Below are 25,708 nucleotides of genomic sequence, written 5' to 3' on the forward strand. Positions count from 1 at the left end.
TATCACATAATTAGTCCTACTGAAATCAAGTTGGCTTAAGTTTTACTGAACCAGGATTCCTAACTGGAATGGGCGAAACTCAGAGTTCAGGTCAGCACAACTGTTAGTATTCAGTTGTTTATAACCTCTGAACAATGACTGTAGTCTCTTCTACAGTTATAGAGCTGCAGCTGCTAGGAGGAATAGAAAATTGAGTTTTGGCAGAGCAAAAGTCATTACAGAGAAGTACATGAGTGCTCCAGTGAAGACTGTTCTGGATTTGATATACTTTTGACCTTTTCAAAATGGCGCATTGCCTACAAGCAGTCGTTGCTAACCTCCTGAAATAAAAAAACTGCCTACATATCTGGATGACTTAGATTCGTAGATGTTATAGCCATAAGAGACAGTCCTGATCAGACCACTTAGTCAAACTGCTGCACTGCCCCAGCCATTGAATTCTCCACCCGTAATTGTGCTGGTGGAGGAAGTCTGTGAGTTGATCCCAGAAAGCAACAGAGGGGAGGTTTCCCAGGGAAGGAAATGGCACTAGACAGAGGCAGTCTGCAGAGACAGAGCACAGGCTTTCTGCTAGATTACTTTAATGGGCAGCTGCAGTCGTCTTGGCCTCCACAGTAAATCTCTGGGTAAATTCTCTGCCCTTCTAGTGGTCTAATATTGGTCTGTGGAGAGCCTCTGTTTCAGTACATTACATCTCAAAGCCTTTTCATTTCCCACAGTTTTGCTCCCACCCCCTTTCAGCATGGCATCCATTTCAGATGAGACTATCTGGTGTGCAGCCAGCTCACCTGGGAGCACCAAGCTCTTGCACTTTGGACACTGGCATGGTCCAGGTCTCCCTTGCCAGGATGACACAAGAGAGTCACAGGATTCAATAAATGTGAAATAAATAATCTCACACAGTATGAGTCCAGTGTCCTGTGCTGCACTTCCAGTTCAATCACCACTGGGATTGCTAGAGGGTTGTCAGCACTTCTGCGTGCATTGTAGCAAGTCATGTACACTCAGGAAATCCTAACTGCTGTGTAACAGACCACTGTATTCTTCAGTGTCCATGGCAGTGCTGTTATAAGCAGCCTAACATACATCAAAAACAGTGGAGCTCATCAGAGGAGTCTGCTCTGCAGATCATTTGTCCTTCTGTGTAATTCTGTTATAGAAAGCCCTGCTGAAAACATAGTATAGTGAGCTCCACACTATATGTAAGCATCAAATGTGAACCGTCTCCAACAGAGGGATTAACATCAAGAAAGGACAATAATTCAGCTTTTCCATGGGGAGCATGAGGGGTTAACAAGAGTTCTCAGGAGTGAGAAGGGGGGGAGTCCCTCTCTCCAGCTGTGCTGTTCTAATATGTTTTTCCCCAAGCCTCTTCTACTTGGGCTGCTCAGGCCTGGGCTGGCTCAGAACAGCCTATCCTTCCATTCAGCAGGAGAGCTGGGGTCCCAGCAGCACATCCAGAAACCCATCCCTTCCGAAAAGTAAAAGGAAGACATTCCATAGCCTAAGAAATTATCCTTTTAATTGGACAAAGCCCTGTGTTTCTTTATGTCTTTTTTCTCAAATGGGTAAAGTTCAGAGCAATGCATAAGCCACATAGAGCTGTTCTTGCGTCCCACTATAGCATCAGGCTTTCCTTGTCATGCATCAACATGTCAGGTTCACTTTCTCTTAAAGGTCCTCAGGAAAACACATCTCTCAAGATATCAGACTTCCAAGATATCGCAAGATAGTACTGAGAAAGGAGTCTCTGCTCTTTGTGACAGGGATTTTTTTGTCTTAGAAAGTTTTCACAAGAAGTTCATTGGTTGTTTCATTTGCTGAGGTAAGCAGTTAACAAAACATCACTAATACTTTGCTTTGTCCATTCCTTTTTGATTGTGCTGTTGAAGAAACCTGCCAAGACCATGACGGTTGAAGAAGCCATTAAAATGATCCAGGTTGCAGAACGGGCTCGCCAAGGCTGTCGTCGAGCAGCGTTCATGAAGCAAATTTACCTTGAAGAGAAGAGAGAAAGACAAACTAAACTTCAGGTGCAGATGGGTCCAAATCCAGATGATGCTGCCACTTGCATTCAAAAGGTGAAATACCTGATTTAACAACAGTTCTGGCAGAACCAAATGTCACTGTTTTGTCCAGAAGAACAGCAGTAGACAGAAATACAACTCATAGGATTGGAAGTGTTCTGACATGACAGTATTCAAGGTGTCTAGCAAGGTGAAATACATCAGTTAAACCACTTGAAATGAGACAGAACCCTAGATGTGAGATCAGTGGAAACAGTCCTGCACTGGCAATGCAGGATGACTTCGACGTGTCGGTTTTTTCCATTCTGATTTTTATGACCTCAGTTGCTCTTTCTGGCATCCCCTTGGAATCCAGTGCATCTCAGAGAATTGATGCCTTTTCCTGTGATCTCTAGGGAAAGAATTCATTCCATATCTTGCAAAGACAAGAAAGGGAGATCACTGCTAAATTCCAGAAAAAGTCTTTGCACATGTATAATTCAGACAATTCGGCCTGATAAGATTTAGACTGAGCTCCTGTTCTCAAGTCTAAACACTTTATGAAAACCTGATAGTGTTATGTTTAGAAGATAGCTGTACCAGTGTGAGGGGATAACCAACCTCAGAACTTGTTTTTTAAAAAAATAGCAGATGACAACCTGTTAAAGAGTAATAGTTTCAATTGTATATTGTGCTTTTCCTTCCTCTATTTGTTTTTTCCTGTGTCTGCCACAGTAAAGGGAACTGTAACAAGGCCCATTTATCTCATTAGAGTTTTGTTTACAATTCAAGGTTTGGCATGGATACATCCAGCGCAAGAAAACAGAGAAAATGAGAGAAGAGGAAATGATATTCCTGGGGATGGTAAGTAGTGCTGCCTAGAGAATATAAAATGCCACACTCTGTCTGTTCTTCAGACTTTTGTAATTTAGCAGAAGATGAGAAATTAATTTCTAAGATTCTTTCTATTTCAAAAGGAGCCTCTAAGGAATACAGAGCTAAACTGAAATGATAGATGGCACAGAAGTAGCATAATTTGTCTTATGCTGCATGCTTTTGTGCTATATATACACATAGTCCAATGTATATGGCAGATGTGGAAACAGGCAGTGTAGAATTTGTCCCAGGTTCTAAGGAATTTGCCCCAGGCAGGACAGAGCAAGCAAATTTTGTTAATCCATTTTTAACTCATAATTCCAAGACACTCGAGCTGCCTTATTCCTGAAGTAGAATTAAAGCACCAACATCGTCTTCTCCCACCCCTTTGCAAGCCAGTATATATATATATATCAAGAGTAGGAAAAAAGGAACATTAAAACTGTGGTATTAGTATCTCAATATTTCCATAAGTCCCCATGGAAATAAGAAAAATATTCCTCACATCATACTGCAAAAGTACAGGGAAGTGAACAGCTGTCCATGGTCAGTTAGACTGTGTGGGGTGAAAATAAAAAATGAAAGCACCCCTTCCAGAAGAAGGAACCTCTTCCTCCCACAGTCAGAGAAAGTACATCTCCTCCTCCCACCAACATCACCTTTCCTAGCAAGTACCTGAGAAAGAGCATAAACTTTTTACAGTTGACATTTTCTTTGGGTGTCACCAAATCCCTTGGGCACCTTCATTAGGCACCAATGGCTGTCAAGCCTCACAGCTGTATTCAACTCCAGCTACAGTAGCATCCCTTGTACGAAGTCCTAGTAAAGCTGCTGCACAGCACCACATTACAGAAACATTAATCTCTGCTCTACGTTTGGTAGATTTATTTATACCTCCATGTTCTCCAGTTCTTGTTTTCTTACCCAGCAGTAGACTTGTCCTTAGCTATATTACAGGTTTATGAAAACTAATTGTGCCTGTACACCTGACAAACATGTATCATCAGTTAAGAACAACCGTAAAAAAAAAAAACCTTATCTTTAGGAAGTAACATGTACATTTACCGAAGTTTTGCCATGTTAAATACAGATAACACCTTATGGACTATTGTCTTCAATATCTGCTGGTCGTTAACGGTTCAGTGTGGCCAGCACAGCTAAACAGAACTTTGGGTGCCAATTCTTCCTCTGTTTAAGACAAAGAAAATTCCCAGAGATTTTAACTAGTGCAGACCTAAAATGGTGAATATTTGGAATGCACTGAAAATGAACCTTTTGCAAAACAAGGGATCATTTCCTATCAAATCCCATGACAGTTTCTGTCAAGTCTTAAAACTAGAGCCTTAGGAAAGAAATCTAAGTCTGGTGTCAGTTATTGGAGGGTTCACAGCCAAGCACTCTTTTCATGGTGGCCAATGGTGGGAGTAACTGATAACTAGGATGTAAATAGCCTAGTTTACAGGGAGGAAATCTATATGATCATAGGGATGAAGGGAATTAAAAACAAACACATACAGTGTATTTGTTTCCTAACCTCCGTGTAGGAGCAAGAAAATTGATATTTGCCACTCTGCATTCAGATCCATTACTCTTTATCAAGTATATAATCAAAGGATGTGAGTTAAAAATGGATACCTCTAAATAAAATTTTTTTTTTAATCTGTTCACCATTCCAGTACTTTTTTTGTATTCCCCATTTGTGTTTCCCTTCTACTTTTCATGCTGCATTCCCTTCCATGGTCTCCAAAGGAACTGAGTGGCAAACAGGCATTGGTTCACACTGATAGATAGGCAGTGAGTTCCAAAGGTCAAGTCCCTTTGATGTATGATCACGTCAGCCCTTTAAAAAATGACCACAGATCTTCATGTGTAAATATGTTGAATTTGCTTTTCTAATGCTGCACGACTTAGATAAATTAGAAGGCCTAGCCATCCATTACTCCCAAGTCCATCCCAAAGGAGACTTGACTATTACTGCAATAAATATAATTTCTTTTATAATTATAGCTATTTTTAAAGTGTCTATGTTATTTTCATATAAAGACTGCTTTGCAAAAAGAGCTAGTCCATTTAAAGCTCTGAATAATGATTTTTTTAAAAAAATTCAGATGTGTTGGCCAAAAAAATATGGAAATATGTGCAAAGACCAAGAATTGTCTAGTCTTTTACTTAATTCAGTATTATGTTCTTTACTGTCTACTTCAGAGAAATTTATGTACCTTTTCTGGAATTTGATTCTGTTTCATCTTTTGCTTGATGACGGATTAGAAACCTATGTTTCAGAGATTTTTCTTGGCTCAAAAATAAAGGCTCATTATTATTATTATTACTATTATTTAAAGCTTAATTGCAGAAACAGCATGATTACCTCAGCACATGTTTTTCTAAATTTCTGATAAATCACAACTTGCAATACCAGTTTAATTTATAACAAGAAGCAAGCCTCACTAAGAGCACATCTATCTTGATAACTGTATCCTGACCTGTTTCCTGATCTTCCTCACATTGCTGCCACAATGCTGTTTACTACCAGCTCCAGTATGACCACCATAACTGATGTTCCAGGCATAGGCCTGTGTTTAAGCCACACCAACCACGCTGACGTTGGAAAAAAAAAATCAAAAACCAAAATACACAACACAACAACCAAAAAAATCCCCAAACCCACGTTGTCTTGAAATCATGCATGTGCTATCTAAACATACCTGTATTTCCTTGCTCTATTTTACTGTTAAAGCCCAATTATAACATACCATTTTTCCAGTTTTTAAACTAGTGTGTAATTCCACTTGTCTGTTTCTGGCATTTTTAAGTTCCCGGTCATTAAACACCACAGTTAGAGGTTGCTGTGATCGTTTCATTTTGCTGCAGCGCAACTAGCTATCAGCCTAGTGTAACTGGATGCATGAACTGGTTTTTGTCAACTGCTTTGTCTCAGGGTGGTGCAAGACAGCCCAAGCATAATAATGGATCTACACTCAGCGCTCTCGCTAAGAGACTCTCCTAACAGAGTAGACCCTGCAGGAAGTTATACTTACAATCTCAGAACACAGGCTACTGGAAAGAGGAAAAGCTGTTTTTAACATCAAATGTTAGGATAAACAGTTTGCAGTCAGACTGATTTATGGAAGGGTAGGAGGAGCCTATGAACAAGGAATACAAAAAGACAAGACAAAAATCCATCCCAATTTAGGGGCTTAGCCTCTGTTGCAACTTTGAGGCAGGAGTACTCCGGAGGCCTGGACATTCCCTTGCTCATGTTTTCACTTAACAAGCACAAGTAATCAATCCCATTGGAGCCAAGTGCTCTGTATGCTTAAACAATTTATAGGACTGAGCCCTGCATGCTTTGGACATGGATACACATAAACACCTTCTCGTCTCACAGATAGGTCTATTGATTTACAGTTACACAGCTCTCACACTGCCCTATTCCATAATTTCAGCCCTTACAAAGGGTTAGTGGCACAATATGTGCTGATCTCTGATTTTCTCACAGAGTATTTCCACCGTTCTTCTGTCTTCTGTATCCTTTTCACATGAAAGGATCTATGCGGTCTTAAATAAAAAAACTTTTCTTTCCTTCTTACCTCTTTTAAACATACCCTAATTTAGGCATTTTTGTCTTGGATAATGCTTTTATTTATATCTGAGAAAACAGTTTGCCAAACATTCCTTGTTCTTTGAATTCCTGGTAAATATAATTCATTTCATCCAGTCAAAAAAAAAAGCACAAGCATTTCCCAGAATAGCCTTCTTTGTAAACATTGGACTGTGACTAAATAAATATTTTATGGGATTTAACAAACTACAAATTCAGTAAGTAAGTGAAATGTAAAATATTTCTTCAGCTCTTGAAAGTGGGCAGTAACAGTAGTGGTACACACCAGGCCTGGTTTTAACTGAGCATAAGACGAGAATAACTTTTGTTTTACTTGCAACCTAGATGACATTTAGATGCCAGCAGTGTTATATGTTAATTCACCAGTCACACATGTACACCTAAACGGTGATAACTAATCTGTCCCATTCTCAATAGCAATTTTAAACCTGCTTATTTTTGAAATAGAAAGACACTGGGAAGCAAGAAGCGTGCTAAATAATTTGGCTTTCATTGGCTGCAGTCACACTAACAATGAAATTACTGCCTTTCACAGTCCAAAACATACTTGCCATTTTTAGTAGAAGTTTGACAGCATGCCCAGGTATAATACCGGAAATAAACATAACAAAAATTATATAAACTTATATGGGCATGAATATAAATGTTTTCTCCGCTCTACATTTCCTTTCATCTTTTTAAAAAAGTGTTGCATGCCAATACTTTTATATCTACATAATATAAATCTATAAAACAGCCATTTTCAATATTTTTCTAACAAGGCCTCTTACTACAAATGCTCTCTTTGAATGGATATGACAATTACTTTAATTGGCAAAGCCATTGAAGTGAATCATATAGTAGGGAAGCTTTAATGAATGCAATATATTTTGCTTAGTTGTCCCTTTTTGTGCCTAATTTAGGAATTCAGCCCCATAATTGATGTGGCTATCACCATTTGTGTGCTATGGAACCTATGTGAATGCAATCTTCATGAGACAAGAGAGACATCTTTAAAATACATTCTTCCTGCAGCCAGACAAAATCATTGAGGAAATGAGAAAGCAAGAGCATAGCTAACTCTGATATCAAACTCTTCAAAAGAATTTGGATCACCATTGAAAATTCCGTATGATAACAGTCATGAGTAAAGAACAGGACCTCACTTGCTTAGGTGGTAAATTCTTTCAGTCTACTAGTAAGGAGTTAGTTGTCTATGTAGTCCAAATATTAAAAAAAAACCAAAACAAAACACCAGTCACTTTCACTACTGGTGAAAATAAATGCCCATTAAAAATACTTACTTTGCTTAGGAAATAAAGCCTGCAGAGAAGCAAACTATACTACTTCTGAAAATGAGAAATCTACAGCAAAATACTACACAGCTACTACATCTGTCAAAAGATTACAATTATGGACAATACTGTCCGTACAGAACTTTTACTGAAGAAGCGCCATAAAACCAGTCAGTGTGTGTTTGAGCTGTGCTGTTTCAGGTCTAAGAAAACAAGCTGTCCTAAATTAAGTACCCAGTAATAAAAGCTGCAGTAAATCTACCTTTCAGGCATAATATGAATGTTAGCCTTAAAACGTGAAGTAAAATGAAACGTATTTATTTCATTGAAATGAAGACTATCTTTCCTTGTAAGTATAGTCATAATCGAACAATTGAAGAGCAGTTAGTTCCACAGCATGGGGCCTCCTATACGTAGAACTGTAGCCTTAAGCATGTTCAGCCAGCCTGCACACCTCTAAGTGTTTTATAATGAACAATAAAGCAGTCAGTGTTGGAAAGAGTTGCTGAGCTGACTAAGCAGAAAGGCAGGCTTTTCGAGCTAGGAAAGTGATCTGTGCAATTGAGTTCTTAAGTCGCAAAAGGAAAACGTAGAGAGACTTTCATCACATAAGCTTACCTGGGAGGTGTAGGGAACTTCTTCCTTCCTTCCTTCTATTGGTGGGTCTTCCACTGTCACAAAACCTCAGTTCTCTTTGGGGAGGATAGGCGGAGGAGGAGTACAGGACAGAAGGATCAAACAGCGCTCTCATCAGCATACTCGTGACTGATGACTTGGAATAAAATTCTCTTTTAGACAAATGTCCATTTTGCCATATTAATTTAAACAAGGATTTTAAAGACAAAGCCCATCAAACATTAGATAAGCATTTTAAGTTAATGGACCATGTAGTCCTATTTTCCCCACAAACTCAGGAATCTTCATCTTATGGCCTATTTTTACAGCAACATCAATTATTAATATGTATACTTTTGCTGACAGAAGACCACACTAAAAATGTGAGCTTCGTTATCCAGTTCTGGGTCATTAACTGTGAAAAGCTTGTAAATATAATGGTTTATTCACATGGGAAGCCTTCATTAAGATGCATTATTCTACAACTGATGTGGCAGCATTACATTATCAAGTTCACTGTCTCCATCTAATATTTGTAATTTGTTTCTAAATGAGTTGCTCTTTGTAGGGCAAGTTAACAAATTTGAATTTCACGTGGCCAAAGAAATTTCTTAAAGATGGGAAAATGCTTCTTCCCCCAAGGAAAAGCTATTTATTAGTGTCTAACTGTAGCATGCCTCCCTTTGATTCAGAAGCAGAAACATTAGAGGCACTGAGAGAAGCGATGTTAGAAATAAATTGGCTTTTGTCTTCCTTCACATGCACGTTAAGTAGAGAGGGCTATAAAAGCAGCACTCATCACATTGTCTCAGTATAACTTTTAGAGCTCCAGAATAAGCACATGGAAGGTTGATCTGCAGTACTGGAAAGGCACAGCTCAAAGACTGGCCAGCAGGGAGGCATTCCTGCTGGAGCTGTTTGAAACCATCCCCTCTCACTGACCATCTGCCTTGGCACTCTTTCTGCCATTTCAGTACCTATTTTCTCTTGCATCCTCTGATGGCCAAAGTTTTTTCAGACATACTTTCTTCTGAATTCTGCTCCTTGACAAGAGAACATAAACTCCACCAGGGCTGTTCTATAGACTCTGTCTCATTTGAAGACCCAAGACTGCTTCTGTACTCAACTTATATCTACTAGTTAATCTTCTCACTTTCTACCTACAGTCTACCAACTGACTCCTGTTCTTGATCATTCAAACACTTAAGTACATTTAGATCAGTTTCTTATAGGCCAGGAAAGCAGTTTTAAGATAGGCTAACGAGTAAATCAGAGACTACATACACACAAGTTCTTTTGACATTTCCTTACCATTATTTTCCTCAAGTCCAATTCTTTTTTTGTTGACCTAACTGCATTGATTTCAAAGTAACAGAATGGAAAGTCAGGCCAGTTGTACTTTCACCTGTAATGTTTTACTTAAAAATCAAATAACCGTGGCATGATTTCCTCACTGTTGCTCAGCGCTTGCTGCCTCCTCCTCCCCCAGAACAGAAGCCAGCTGTCAGTTCCCGACATGCATCGGCCTCCTGGTTTTCACTCAAACAGGGCACACTGCGTATGTTCCACATTAGACAGTCATGAATCCTTCAGGACTCATTTATCACAGCCAGCTCTGCTCTTCATTTCATACTCTCCCTTGCACATCTGAGCTGGAGTGTGTTATTGCCAAAGCTTTTGTACTACAGGAGGAGCCCCTGGTTTGGCAACTGTCTGTCCACCACTCGGCAAGCTTCAAAGGGTGTCATTTGTTGTTAACGGATCTCCCTACTACTCATCGCAACAGCTTGCCTGGCAGTGCTGACTCCCACTCGGATCGAGTGTCTTTTTGTACCTGCCATGTCATCCTATCTTGTTGGCTCCTCTCCAGCACCTACCCTCCTTCCCAGCTTATCTGGCTTTCTAGGCCTGAGCCAGCTCTGCTTTCCCAGCGATGGAAGCAATCAAGCAACAGCACGTTTGCCATCAGCAATAGCCTTGTCCTCCATGTAAATAAACCCATTTCCACAATGTCACACATTTACATGGTGTGAATTTCAGGGTTGTCCTATGCAGGGACAGGAGTTGGACTCGATGATCCTTGCAGGTCCCCTCCAACTTAGGACATTCTATAACTGTATGGTACCTTAATTCAGAAAAAAAATTAATAACAATAAACCAATAGGATTGGAAAGAGACAGTCAAATGAACATACAACCTTACCAGCTTTCCCTTTCTTTTTCATTCCTTTCTTTAGTGGGTTACTGAACATGGGTGGCTGGACTCTTGTTGGTAGAAGTGGTTCCCATTTCTTTTGTTTTCTTGTAGTAAAACAATCTTTGGAAAAGAAAATGAAAATAATATGGAAGACAAAATACAACAGAGCTTTTCATAAGCTGTTCTACAAGGTTATGTCTGTACTTCAGCCTTAGGGCTTTGAGTGCAGCTCATAAACTAGTACCAGCAGATATATTGATAACTGTAAGGTGCTCAGACAGGTAGCTCCCCAAATATCTACTCGGGGCTTGGCAGAGTTTTGCAGAGCAGAGCATGTTCTGTAGCCCTGTTGCCATCAGCATCTGAGCCAGCTGGTTTAGAGCTACCTGGACCACATCTATACCAGCTTCATGACTCTGGACTCAGGTGTAGATATTGTCTGTATTAATTCACTTAGAGAATCTCCTACTTCTGGTGTTGCTCACACAGGCACATTCTTGCCAGTTCAAACAGTTCTTACTTTGTCTGGCTTTGGTACTGGTGAAAGATACGCCGATAGTAAATTTGCATTGACAAGTAGCTGGTCATCAAAGGCTCCCTCAGGACTTGGAGTGCAGGGTAGAGAAGGAGCTAAATACAGGAAGGGTTCCGAGATGGTGAAGAGGAGCTCTCCTATCTGTGCTGCTGCACAGGCCATCCAGTTCTCTACATTGTTCTGGTCCTGTGCTCACCCACCACTTCCCTTGCTACAGCTCTGGCCCTCAGCTGCCTCCTTCATCTCATTATACCAGGAAACAATTAACCTCAGGGGGTGGGAGAAAAGATTAAAAGGGGTTATTTCCCACTTCTTGGAGAGCTGAACTGGTTCACCACAGGGTCAGGTGAGTGCCAGAGCCTGTGCAGGAGAAGGGAGGGACCACACATCCAGCAGTTAGGGTGGAGGGGTAACTGCCCCTTCCCAGCACCGATAAGCTGCTCATCTGCTGAGCCATCTCACAATATTTAGCCCTTAAATGTTCAGATGCGCCCTATAGAGGAGCCTGTCTTTCTGCATTAGCTGCAGATCAGACTCACTAAAGCTGGAGGTATCCTTGTGTCCCTCAGTGAGTTGCCTAGGCTTGAATATGAAATCTGTGGCTTCCCAAAGGAGATAAGAGGGGAGGCCTTCTGCCCACCCAGCAGGGCATATTCAGCATTCACAATTGAGTCTTTCCACGAACAAAGGTATTCAGTCCCTTTTTTGTGCTCCCAAATTTCTTTCCCTATCCCTTTTCTTCTCACATATCTTCAGCTGGAAAACGTATTTCTTAATGAAACAGCCCTTCCCCAGCTTCCCCTGGTGAGCATCTAGTTAAGAAATCCAGTCAATTGTCCTCTGCGTAATGCAGTGTCTGTTTGGACTGTGCTACAGCAGCATACAAAGCCATGGAAGAGTCACATTGGCTCTAGCTGGCTCATCTCTCCAGTAGCAGCCCTGCTACCAGTACCTCTAGGCAGCAGTACTCTGATGGGAACATCTCAGAAAAGCAGTCCCCTGAGCATTGCTGCGGTGAAGCGAAAGTGGAAAACAGCCTGAGGGAACTGGATCTTGTTTCTAGATCTTAATCTGGGAAGCAAGCCTTGTGGGTCCTTCTCTGGTTTCCAAATGAGCTCTGAGAAAGCATCATCCCATCTGGCTATTCTGAGGTTCATTTAATATTAGTAAGGCAGACAATGGTGAAATACAGATAACTAGTGTTAATATTAGCTGTGCCATACTTAGAAATAGGTGCCAGTGAAGGTGAAGATTGGAAACACCTGACTTCTACAGAAACTGAAACATGAGTGAAGGTGACATCTCAGGGTGAATGGCAGCGTTTTGGGTCACATATTCAGGAAAAGAGCATGCGCAGCCGCCTTTCAAAAGCATGCTGCTTTTCTTGTTTCCTCCTGAACATTTTCTCACTGGTGGCCTTGACCAATTCCTTTTGCATAGTGCGAGTCACACATTGCAGATGCAGGGAAGGCAGTAAATTGCTTTCCTGAATGGGGCCTCTGCGCTTACTTTGGATAGAGTGCAATCCCACTGTGTACTTTCTGAAACTGACTTTGCTTGGCACTTGTTAGTGATTTTTGGAACGTGGTTGAAGCATGGAAAAACACCAAATAACGCATCTCAAATATAAGCTGGCCAAACCTTTGTAGAAGCTTTCTTGTCTTTGCAGGAAACCTCTGGAATTAGGACTTGGAGCACACTAGAAAATACATCACTAGAGCAAGGAGAATATATTACTAAATTAGTCTGAGATGTGCTGATTTAAAGACAACTTCTATACATTCTGAAGGTGGAAGGCCAGAGCAGAATAGCATTGGGTTTCTTCATGCAAACCAACAGTCCTAGGCTTTTTTTCACGTATGCTGCCACCTATATGTCAGAGTCACTAATTTTGAAGCGTAAAACACACCATATTACAAAAACATATTTTATTTTCTCCTCTTTTCTATACTTAAATTTGACATACACTATCAGACAATATGATTACTACTTCCCAAGTACATGGAAGATATTTTGTTCTAGAATGGCAAAAAAAGCAGCTAATTTAAAAGTTAAGTTTTAAAATATACTTTTTCTCTACACTTAAAAGGTAGCAGTAGCTTGTAAAAAACTGGGAACATCTTAACTTTATCAACCATTACAAACTAAAAAATGCGAAGTTTCAGACCACACACACAGATGGTATTTTTCATGCTTCTGTATTTGCATACCAGAAAGACTTTCATTTTTCTCTCTCAAAGTACACATGTAAAATCAATCACAAAGCAGAAATTACAGTACAACTTTAAACTGGCTTAGAAGTCCTTCTTGCCAACGTTATCAAATCATGGGAAACTTGGGGAGCTGTGATTTTTATTACAGCATTTGGGGGTTTGTTTATTCTTTTGGTGGTTGTGTTGTTCCTCAAGGGAAGTTGATTTCCTAAAGGAATATGACCAGCTGCAACAAAATACCAGGAAACCTCTGACCAAACAGTGCATATAAAAATTTAAGTGAACAAATTAAAAACAATACTGGCTAATCAAAAAGTACCAATGGGAAGTCCAAACATTTGAAAATTCAATTAAAAAAAATCTCTGGCACCCTTCTGACATGGATAAAGTCAGCATTTGCAGAACAGCAGCTTTCTCACCTGTCTCATAGAGATTCCAGGATCCCACGGTGGAAGGGTTGTTTTTGTACATTGCAGTGTTGTTAATTAATGCTGAAACACTAACAATAGACCATTGTGTGCATCCAGACGCTTTTTATGAGCACAGGCTTTTTTTCCTGGCTCCCTGCAAATAAATTAAGGCTTAAGCTTGGATTCACTGTCAACCTGGCATTCCAGTTTATGTTGAGTTTCTTTTGATTTGTACCTTTTGTTTTCTCCTCATGTCATTTTCAGAGCCTACCTCCTCACTTGAAGGCAACTAGTATTTCACAGACGTATGCTGGGCAAATAAACACCCTGCAAGGTGAGGTCCTGGAGAGAGAGGAGGAGGTATTCATCAAGGACAAGCTCAGAGAAACAGAGGGGCTTGACATCAAGGAAACTCTCCAGAATCAGATTGGCCAGTGTTTCATCGAGTGCCGGTGAGCAGAGAGAAACAATTGCCTCATAAGTAGCCCATTTGCTCCAAGGAGCCCAATTTTGCAGTTCCTACAAATTGCAAAATCCATCTCACAGTGGTGATCCCAGTGCAGTTGCAGAACTAAGTTCCTGAATGGCAGGACTCCTAAATGGGGAAACCAGAATAGTGCATCACTCCCTGCACAGTCCAGCAGGGATCAGAGGCGCACCTTGCAGGAGTGACCACAGGATCAGGTCCACAGAGATTAAAATGGGGACATGTTCAGATTGCATATTAGTTTGGGGTCTTGCTTTGTAATTATAAGGAGTGTACTTAGAGTATAGGCACACTAACTTTTTCTCCCCATCTGAATAACATAAGTTTTAAAAGAGAGCGCAGTCTTCCATGAGATAGAAGTATAATTATTTGCTATAGCAAATCATATCACGTCACTAGTACTGCAGTCCAGATGCCTGCTGCAGCCAATATGAATCTGAAGTACTTTCGTACTTGAGGCCTGACCTTCAAGACACTCCTCCAGAAGTAACTTTACTTAAGCAGTGCTGCTGATCTCAGTGAAACTTCACGTCTCAGTAGAGTTAAGCACATACTTACACATTTTTAAACTGAGTGCTGACACCTATAGTTCTCTCAGGAAGTTTACTTTAGCTGAAGAAGTTTTGAGACTGGCAATTTTAACATGGCAATACTGTAAAGCCTTCTACTAAGGAATATAGGCTGGTTTTGTAATATAGGTAATTTTTTTCCAGAATTTACCCCATCCAGTGGGTTAGTACATAAAAGCAAATTGGGAAGCAGCACCCAGAATTTCCAGGATTTGGCAGCAAGGTTTCAACTGCAAAAACACTTCCCAGTGTTTCTGTGTCTTCAGCTGCTTGGTTTACAGGGCTCGTATTTGTCTTGCAGACTAGTGTCATGTCCATTAATCATTCAGCCTTTTTTTCAGTGTACTGGACCTGCCTTCAGTGTGCAGTTTGCAGTTGGAAACATAAATGCGTTTTGAAGAAATCCTGCTCTATTTATTCCTTGACTACTTTAATCAGGTTTTGGAAGCTATATAAGAGTGTAGTGTTTGTTAAAAAAAAAAAGGGGGGGGGGACAGGGGGGCCCACAGTTAAGAGTAGCACTCTCACAGGTCTACCACAATCTATTGCTCTTCTTTCACGTACTTTGCCTCTTACAGACGCTCAAGCCTCTAGTATATTTTTACCCTATTTGGCTCTCCCGTAGAAAGAGCAGCTGGTTTTACAAACCTCAGTTATTACAAAGCACATCTCCATTCCCTAAGTCAACCCTGTTCCTACGGCCTGGTCTGCACACTTGAGCTGTCATTTCCTGTTGCTCCCCACAACTCCCAGCATGTTCTGAGGTACAGAAAGATCTTATTTCCTTCACTTAATGTTACTCATCTAATAGTAATTCCCTAACATAGGTCAACTGTGTCCAATTAACTTGACACTAGAGCTTGAGGAAAACTAACTGAAATACTGTTTGAACCAATAACAATGTTTCTATAAGAGATTAGCAGAGAACAGCCAAATCTCCCAGAGAATAAGGCTGAGCCATAAACCTCTTTAAAGACAGTTATGAGACATTATTAAAAGTAAAATCCATTCCATGGAGACACTTGACAGCAGAGCCAGCCAAGAGCCTAACCAATCCAAAGGATCATTTGGAGGAAGCCAAAGCCATTGTTCAATCAAGGGACATGGAGAGAAATGGCTGAATGAGCAATTCATCAAAACCCTTGCTACCTACTGTATAAGCAACCTCAGTCTCATGTATCTATGAAATATTCTGAAGATATAAGGTGGAGCGTAAATGCTGAACTTTCTTATTCAGTAGCCCTTACAAGTGAAATAGGACCTCATTGCTACATTTTTATCTCGGATGTGCCCAGGGGCCCAACTTTAGGTGAGACTCCAAGGCTATAGGCAGACACAGTCAGTATCCCAGCATATAAATGTGTGATTAAACAAGTTATAAGGAGTTCTTTAGCTAACCTTTAAGTTGTCTGGTCTAGTCAGGTTCAGTAGTCTTGAATCTCATCTAGAATTGAAAATTAACAAAGATTAAAGCATATGTTTCAATATAAGCACCACATTAACTGATCTTGGATAGCTTTATGGATATGCTTTTCCCAAGGAAGTAATTATATTAAATAGGACTAAGATATACCCACACACAGAGTTAATTCATGACACCACTGCTTATAGATAAGCCTTTAGTCAGAGATGTTGCTCTGCTGAAGCAGAGACTAAGAAAACAGGTCACCTCCAACCTTGTAGAATAACCACAGAGCTGCTTCTCTACTCACCTTCTTTTATCTGAAACAATCCGATATTAAAAAAAAAAAAAAATCATCAGCCAAAAATCAGTTTTAAGCTAAATCAGATCATTTTGATAGAGCACAGTTAAGTGCTGCATGTGCAGTTATGTGATGTCCCTGAGCACAGGGTCACCTCTGATGGCAGAGGGGCAGTGACAGACTTGGTGCAGGCAGAGCAGTATTTCAGATCATACTCCCTGTTACTCTCTTAAATTAACTGTCCTGCATCATCTCTAAAAATCAGCAAATCACATTTCAGCCAAGACTCAACAGATCTCATTGACAAAAGCTATTCTGGTGATTTAGCAGCATAGCAGATAAAATCCTACCCCCAGTAAAGCCAGTGGAAGAGGTGCCATCAGCTTCAGCAAAGGCTGGACATCACCCAATATTTTAGCTCATTTGCATCTGGCTGAGTGATGCAGTGATTTACGGGACTGAGAGGGGTCAGAGTGAGCAGCCTGCCATCCTGCTCTTCACAGAAGGCCTCTATTTAAGTGACCAAAATTCTCTCTGCAGACATATTCACCTGCATCCAAAATAGGTTAAAAAAAAAAATCAGCAAATTTCTATGCATAGGAAACATGCGTGTCACACAGAGCCAGCCTTTCCGTGTGGTGCATGCCAATGACACTGCAGAACTAGCAGGAGTTGTGCCCTGCTTCTGCTTGGCCTGCTGACGCAGTGGCCAGATCTGAAGCGTCAAGGTTTTCCATAATTATGGCCTGCCAAGGTATATTTTGGCTCTCCAATAAGGCAGTCTACAAGATCAACAGCTAAATGTAGCTTATAAATTATTCTTTAATTAAGCTTTTTGACAGAGTTTAGCTATCTGTTTATTTAATAGACTACAGAAAATTGTAAAGGGGAACAAAGATTCTTTTGAATAAATTTTGCTGTATGTAGTAAAAAAATAAACCCAAACTTCCATATTTTATCCTTCAATTGGAAATAGATGTGATAGGAAATACAATTAGCAGGTATTGTCTTTCAGCACAGCTGCAAAATCACAAAAGCAATGCGCACATATTAAATTCTTCCACTTGTAAGAGCTGCTAGAAATATTTACCACTTTCTTTGCACAAGGGAACAAGCATAGCATCAGTCATTTCAAGATCCAAAACAGCTTCTTACAAAGATAAGTTCTAAAAAAGCAAAACAGAGCAAAACCCAAAGGAATAGATTAAATGAAAACATTCCAGGTGCTTCTAGCAATCCCACTGCAGAGAAGACAAAATATTTTTGATATAACACTGTGCATTTTGCAGCCTTACCATTCATTGTTCTGTTTATCTGTATTGACTTCTGTGGAGCTGTTCTTACTTGGCTTGCGAATTATTCACATAAAGCTTTCTAGATTTCTATTTGGCCTTGTCCCTACGCACCATACTAGAAATAAAAATAATTTTTTAAAGCTTTTTTTAAAAAAGCATCATACAGTATATCTACAGGCCTCCCTTTATTTTCAAGATAGCTATATGATTCATAGAGTAGGAGTACAAATGCTCCAAAATTAACAGTTGCTATTAATTCGCTACATTGAGTCTGGATTTTAATCACTTGACTCACACAGAATCCAGCCATTACATTAATAACAGAATTTCATATTAAAATATAGCAGTTACATAGCTGGGGTTCTAGTTTCAATTTCCATACTATTCCAGACCAGAAACCTTTTTCTCTGATTTCAGATTTGGGGTTTTGCACTGGGTGTACAAAAACTGTCATCATTGTCTTCTCCACTCTTTACCCACTCTACATACCAACAGTTCCCAAATTGCAAGTCTTCCTTGGAAGATAAATAAAATAGGGGTGGGGAGAAGAAGGGAGAAGGATTCCCTTATTATACAGAGAAAGATAGTAGTATCTTTGTTTAACGAAAGTCTTCTCTGACAGAAATCAATACAAAGGATAAGAAATCAAGATGAGGCTTTTATTACCAGAGATAGCCTCAAGAATCACAGGGGAGAGCCTAACACACAGGCTTTGCTGTAATGTGTCTTATGCCCTCTAGCTGTAACAAATTACGCTGTGAATTTCTTGGAGGATTTATATGCTGCTGCTCAGTGCTCTGGGGAACATTTAATCAGTGGCATTGCTGACCTAATAACAGGGGATCTAAGTAATAGCAACTTTTATGTACGTTATGTGTTATTCCCACAGATTTGGGGATTGGTTTTCTGGAGGAAGGAGGAGGCGAGGGGTAAATGTGCTTTCATAATAGGTTTACACTGTACTGATTAGCTTTGAATGATCTTCTTGCTCTGCCTGCTGACTTGAGTACTGTCAGAAAAAGAATTGGCCAAGCTTCATGGTGAGTGAATGAGACTCCTTCTGAATCAGGGGGTTCCTACGCTTATTTATTCATTTTGAACATTCCTGACAGCCAGCCCAGGCTTTGATGCAGAGGAAAGGAGAAAGAAATAGGAAGTGATCATGTTATATTTCTCTTTTTCACAAGACTGTTTTGTGGAGCTGAGTTTACTGCCAATACGCCTGTTCACGGGGCTCCCTAGGTAGCAGGGGGTGGGGAAGGGGGAGGCAGGAGGAAGATGAATGGAGAGAGAGCTTTTGCACTGAAACTCCATAGAACAGGGAAAGTATTCATTTGTGTCAGGCACTGCCCATATCACATTTCACACTTTGTACACCCTGCTTTTTATGAAGTTAATGTTAACATGCGTGAAAGCTGCCAGGCAATCCATCAGCAACTGGAGTCTTGCCAACAGGACAGAGACAGATGACACCTCGCCAGTGCCAAGCAGTGGCATCCTCTCCTCATACCGCCTCAGCTCTGGTTTGGAGTAATTGTTGCTTTAAGTCCATCAGGACCTAAGTTGTTTTTCAGTCCCATCTGGCTCATCACACATGCCCTCAGCCTGCCAGAAGTGCTTTCCAAGTAACCAAGGAGTATGGAGTGCAGTTTTTAGACAATGCGGCAACAGTTCACCTAACAGCTGATAGGAAAATTGCTTAATAACCAGTTTTAGTGCAATGAACCTCTATGGCAGATAGTTCTCTTAAAGAGCAAGCTCCAGTCTGGAAACCCTTGCAACACAACCAACCAGAGACATCACCAGCTCTTCAGTCACAGTTCTCTTGCCATACAATGCCCCATTACTCTAGAAAATGCATTCCCTTCTTCTCTGCCACCCCTGTAAGGGCATGTCTCCTGTAGTAACCTACTGAAAAAAAATGCCTTTGTGGTGTCTGGTACTTTATATTCAGCACAGATAGGAGTTACTGACCACAGGAGCCATTTATAGATGGGCGATGAACCATTCTTTCACCTAATCTATATTGTCATTACTTGTTTTCTCTATCATCATTAAAGGACTGTCACACACACGAGCCACTTGTATGCAACATTCCACTCAAGAGCAAAAAACTACTGGCCAGAAAGAGCTGTGAGCAAAACAGAATTCAGGATATTCTGCAAATGGGAATTGTCTGCTAATTCCACCAGATGAGGATGAGCTGAACTCAACTAGCACCACAGTTTTCTCCTGTCCTTTCTTGTTAACTGGAGTTGAATATATCTTCTTCTACTCTCTTGTACTTTGTGCACTGAAAGCCCACACAAACTGAATTCTTTAGGGAATAGCACAAAACAAGTTGAAGCTCCTTCTGAAGCACTCTGCAGCCAGTCTGGGTTGTATCTCTTCTCCAAGTCTTCTCGTTTTCCTCAGGAGAGTGAAGACAAGCTCTGAATTGTGGAATTGAAGCTCAGAAAGAGGATGGCACAGGTTTGAGTGTTCTCTGCCCAGATACTGTCTCTTCGTGCAGAACTACAGTAACATTAATAGAGACAATGGCCATTTTCTCTACCAATATCTTTACCTCTGTTTTCTGACAGAGCTAATAACTTCAGATTTTGCAAAGGCAGTAATCCCTGTATCATAACAATTAGTGCTGGTACAAAGTGCTCTCTGAATGCCTTCCTCCCATATCAAAAGGACATTCTGCAGGAACAGCTTACATTTGACATCAGTCTTCCTGAACATGGCTCAGCCTGCTCCTGCATGTTTGACGGTACCTCATGTAGACAAACAAAGCTAGCTTCAAAATCCAACAGGAACAACACATCTGTGATAGCACATAGGTCTGACAGCAAAATCTGTCCAGGGCCCTGCATAAATATTCTGGCAGCTAGACCATGCTGAGCTCGACACTGCAAGCAGCCATGCCACCGAGTTGAAGTGCATCTGTGGGAACTAAAATCCTGCCTTTGGGCTCCCGGGTGAGACAACCTCTAAGACTGATTAATTAACATAATTAGGAGCTGTAAACATTAATGGGTAATGTTCAAGCCCTTCCTAACACATTCTTAAAGCCGAGTAGTTATCTATTGACTAATTTTGGCAGACATCTTTAGGGCTGGAGGGAACAAGGGAATGGAATGCAAATGCATCACTGGCTTACTGGAGGAGTACCAGAGCAAATAGCCCACCGGGTTTCTTTGAACAGAGGGAAGATAAGTTAACATAAACAAGAGGATTGTTTGCATATGGCAGAAGAGAGTGGAGCCCATGATTCTGCAACCTGTTTTCCCATTGATTGGGATCAACTATTATCTATCTTTGACAGCCATTTAAAAAAAAAAAACAAAAAAACCAAAAACAAAACTTCAGTTCTTTCTTTCATATGGGAACATCACATTGTCCTTTTTTTATGGAGTATGAACCCCTTCTAATTCCAAAGGAGGGACAACTGTTATTAAGTCCATCTGCAGTTAATCTACTTTATTGGGTGTCCATGGATTTACAGGAGGCAGGGGACACCTCTGGAAGCTTCTGTGCAGTGGCAGAAGTTGCCTACTTCAGTGCATGCTAAAAATTTATGAGTGTGCTGACATTAATGGAGGTGGCTTGATGGCTCTTGGGGGGGAATCAGCCGGAAGCCCCTGGATTTATATATTTCTCATACTTGGTGAAACACAGATAAATCTTGATGGCGGGTATCTGAAACAGTAAGACCAGTTGAACCCTGGTGTCATGCCTCCAGAGAGGCACTGATAACATCACTAGTTCTGCTTTCTAAATCACCACAAACTCTGAAATATGTTGCCTTTCCAGTTCTGTAAGGCTCCTTAAATTTATACTTCAGTTTATGATTGCTGCCTCTGTACACTGATTAAAGACATACGCAAAGGACTCTGCTGCTGATCCTTAATTTTGCTCAGTGAACTATCAAAAGTTTGAAATAATTGAGGAACAAAAAGAAGATTCTTAAAATCTCTCAGGGGCAAATCAAGATTCCCAAGGGGTTTTCAACATAAGTCATCCTCATGAACCATGATTTCATCAACAAGTGCACCAACACTACATATAAGCACATATTCACCAGCTTTGCAAACGCTACTATTCCCTTCTAGATTGTGATTTAAGATACCTGAATGTCTAAGTTGTTAGTGATCTTCCCTGAACAATCTCCCTTTACCTGATAGGAAGTCAGTAAGCAAACTGTTACTGAAAATAGGGTCAGGTCCTGATACTATTTGACACAGCTAAGCCCTTATTCTAAGCAGACTCACATCAATTCCAGGGGGGTTCATGGAATAAGACACTGGGTTTTTTTTTCTGAGCAGGTTTATCAATATCAGGGCTTTTCCAATGGTGTTACAGGCAGGCAGAAGCACATACTCTTGCTCCCCAAGGACTTCCTCTCCGAACAGTTCACCACCAGTGCAAGATCAAGTAAAACTATTTCAGTGCCATGGCACACAGGCTTTCTGCCTGTGATGGGGCTTTTCCTCAGCACCTTACAGGAATGCTCAGAACTTCAAGTATCCACAAGCATATATTCATCTTTTCATCAGGCGTGATTTGCATTGCACACTTCTTGCCATGCTTGCATATAAATTTATGCACTATCAACTTTAAAAGCTCATTCAGATCTGAACAGTCACACATTAGCAAAGCCATAATAAGCATGGTTCTTCTTCAGACCAGTCTCACCTTCTCCACTTTTCTCCTCAACCTGCTTACTTCTAAACCACTTTGCCCAGAAAGACTTAACCTTTTCCCCATCCCGTTCTACAGTCCCAGTTTCTGTCTGCAGTTTTCAACTGTAAAGCTCTAACTGGTCCAGTGACCATAGACCAAAGGCAAGTTGCAACTCCTTGTTCTAAGCCTTGGGAGCAAGAAGATGGGTCCAGTTAGACATTCTTATTTATTTAGCATAAGCAAAATTATGCCTTTAACTAGTCTCCATCTTGGAAAAACCTGAATCACATGGGCCAGTATTTTCAGACCTAGATAATAAGTTGAACGCTCAACATCTAAACTTTCAGTCCAAATGGTTAATAGCCAGACGATCCATGACCAACGGAGAAACAGAGCTTTGTAATGGGTAGTATCAAGCCATGACACTGGGAAAGTGCTAAAACCAGAACTGGTAAATTAGTACAGCTGTTTTGGTGCTGTCAGTTGTCGCCCAGTGCACTGCAGATTGGGCACAGTTGTTCATGCAAGACAAGAGCTAGCATAAGGTTAATCAACAGAGGTCAGAACACAAGAGGAACAACAGCAAGCAGATACTTGAGCACACAAGAGAAACATCCCCCATGAAGACCCACATAAGGCAGCAATAGATGAACAGAAGCAGGTCTTGCACCACCCTAGTGCTGCCAATGACCAGGCTTTAAGTCCCATTTTTGGTGCATAACTTCTCCAAATATTTTATAGGAATCCATAACTTTCCCATTACAGGCCCAGTTCCAGCAAGTTAGGCAGTGTGGTGTGGAGACAGCCAAATGTGTAGTTGTGCACATACAAACAGGATGCCTCTGTTCTCACTCTCTAAGAGCACAGCATAACATAGGAATAAAGTGGATGCAATGAGGAAGGCCAAAGCAATCATAGAATCATTTAGGTTAGAAAAGACCTTTAAGGTCATCAAGTCCAACCATAATAAGCCTCAGTACGCATATTTGGTGGTACACAGCTACTGTTCAGCAACGAAAGCTTAGGGGACCAAAAATAGTCTTAGTACAAGGGCAAGATGCTCTGTCCTATCTTGCTAGTCATTTCTAGCCCTCTTCTTACAGGCATACTTATCCTGAGCACAATTCGATAGAATTAATTTCTAGCTTCATTTGCTTTCTACTGTTTGATTTGCAGCACTACAGAAGCAACACCAACAAATTTAGGTTAGACACCCTTTTCTACCTGCCTGAAGTGGCTGAAAGTGACCCACAGTCCATTGACCTTGAGTCTAAGCCTCCCACTTAGCATTAAAGCTCCTAGAAATATTCACTCCTTTATATGTCTAGAAGTCTGGAATCAGCTAAAGTAAATAGCATTACTCTGGTCCCATTTGCAAACAAGAAGAAAAATCTTGTAACTAATTAGTTCGTTTTCCTAAAGTACTCACACCCATCTATAGTAACACTTAGAAATTAAAAGTCTGAAAATGCTAAGTGTTACCGACATAATACAACCACCCCCCCACCGATATTCTCAAGAACACTTCCCAGACATTATTTGTTGTCATAGATACTCACACAGACACAAACATCAGTTACATTCAGGGCCTCACCCTTGCCAGCAGCTTATTATAATACAGTTCTACATGTTTTACAGACTGAATTGAGCTTTTTCTGGGAAATACTGCAGTAGTGAGCCCTGTTCAATGGACATGTTAGGTTGCTGTTCTCCCACACTGTGCTTTCTTTATTCCTTTTCAAGCACAGTCCTAACACAGCAGACAGGATTTCTGAAGATAGAAACAGACAAATGGGATGTTTAACACTGATAACTGGGGCCTGATTTTCACCTCAGAGATGGTTTCTGTTCCAGTAATCCAGCTAGATACCTACTATGCTTGGCCCAGAGGGGCCTGCTCACCATCTGATCTATTCTTGGTTTGACCAACATAGCATAGTCCTAATCAATGAGAAGGGAAGAAGGGAAAGAATCCCAAGGGGAAGAGGAAGAGACCCAGCCCAGCTACTTTTTCACTCCACTGTGATAGGGAAAGGTATCTTCTCCGGCAAGTTAATACAGAGCAGGTGGAAGAACCAATTTTCCCCACTTCCCCATTACCAACAAGTAAAGTGAATGAAGATCTGCTAGGAGAGAGGAACAAGAAACAGGCAGAGAAAAAAAGAATCAAGAGTCCTACTGGTGTCTGGCAGGGGACAGAGAGGCACTGAAGAGCCAGTGGCTGGCAGAGGAGAGGTGTTTGAGGAATATTCTGGGAAGAGAAAGGCTAAGGAAAAGCTTAGAAGTAAGGAGAATAAAAATGAACATGAAGCACAGAGCAGTGGCTCCCAAGCTACACCCCTTGCTCCACAGAATGATCTCTTTGGAGAAGCAAGCAGAGGAGGTAGAAAAGACATTTTCAGCCCTAGCTCTGTAGAATGCAAAGAAAAAGAGGCAAGTGGGGAAAAAAAGAAACGTGGCCTGGACTGACACGGGCAGAGCAAAGGGGTAGCAGAAACAGTCACAAGGAGCTGGAGAGGGAGGATCAGAAGAGGAGGGATGAAAGAGACGTAACTGGAAAAAAAAACCTAAACCTGTAAGTTGCCAATTTGAAAAATAGGGACAGTTAGATCCAAAGACTGATACAAAATATTAAGTGTGTCCAAGGCAAAGACAAAAAAGCAGTCCCCAAACATGCATGCCAGCAAGCAAGCTCAGGTTGGTGTATATTAAAAATAAACAAACCACCACACCCAAACTTGATTGTCAGGAAGTCAGACATGACTATGGAGAGGATGAAGGCGTGCAAGTTATGGCTGGGAATGTGGCTGTGAAAGCCTGTTATTCTTTCTCACAAGAGAAGAATTATTTAATTCTGAAATACAGTTGTTTCACTCTTCACTGGCAGTAGAAGTTTATATACTGGGGACCATAGCAGCAGAGTATCTGATAGAATATAAGGCTGATTCAGGGCATTACAGCTTCAGGATGCCAACACGTTTATTTATCAAACTGTTGACAAGTTACTTAAGTACTGAATTTCAAGTGAATTCCACACCAAGGAGACTTGCATCATCTAGCACAGAAAATCCAGGCTTACACTGGAAATTGGTGTAATATCTACCACGCCCCTGAGAGCACTTCCCCTCCACTCATTTCTTCTTGCCCTCTGTCACCTGTACCTTGGACAAAACAGCTCAACTCCTTTTGTGTCAAATGTTATACATGCAATTAGACTCAAACTCGGCTGCTGTGAG

General features: G+C 40.8%; 1 protein-coding gene across 2 annotated transcripts in view; it reads left to right on the forward strand.

Annotated features, from left to right (window-relative positions):
- Positions 1-25,708, forward strand: part of IQCA1 (IQ motif containing with AAA domain 1) — a 110,548-nt gene that overhangs the window by 15,091 nt on the left and 69,749 nt on the right. For both annotated transcript variants that reach the window (XM_064452163.1, XM_064452164.1), the window contains exons 4-6: positions 1,893-2,081; positions 2,799-2,870; positions 14,012-14,199. In XM_064452163.1, the coding sequence (XP_064308233.1) occupies positions 1,893-2,081; positions 2,799-2,870; positions 14,012-14,199 (449 nt within the window). The remainder of the gene's footprint in view (positions 1-1,892; positions 2,082-2,798; positions 2,871-14,011; positions 14,200-25,708) is intronic.

Source organism: Phalacrocorax carbo, chromosome 5, assembly GCF_963921805.1.
Source record: "Phalacrocorax carbo chromosome 5, bPhaCar2.1, whole genome shotgun sequence".
In the NCBI taxonomy this organism is placed as follows: domain Eukaryota; kingdom Metazoa; phylum Chordata; class Aves; order Suliformes; family Phalacrocoracidae; genus Phalacrocorax; species Phalacrocorax carbo.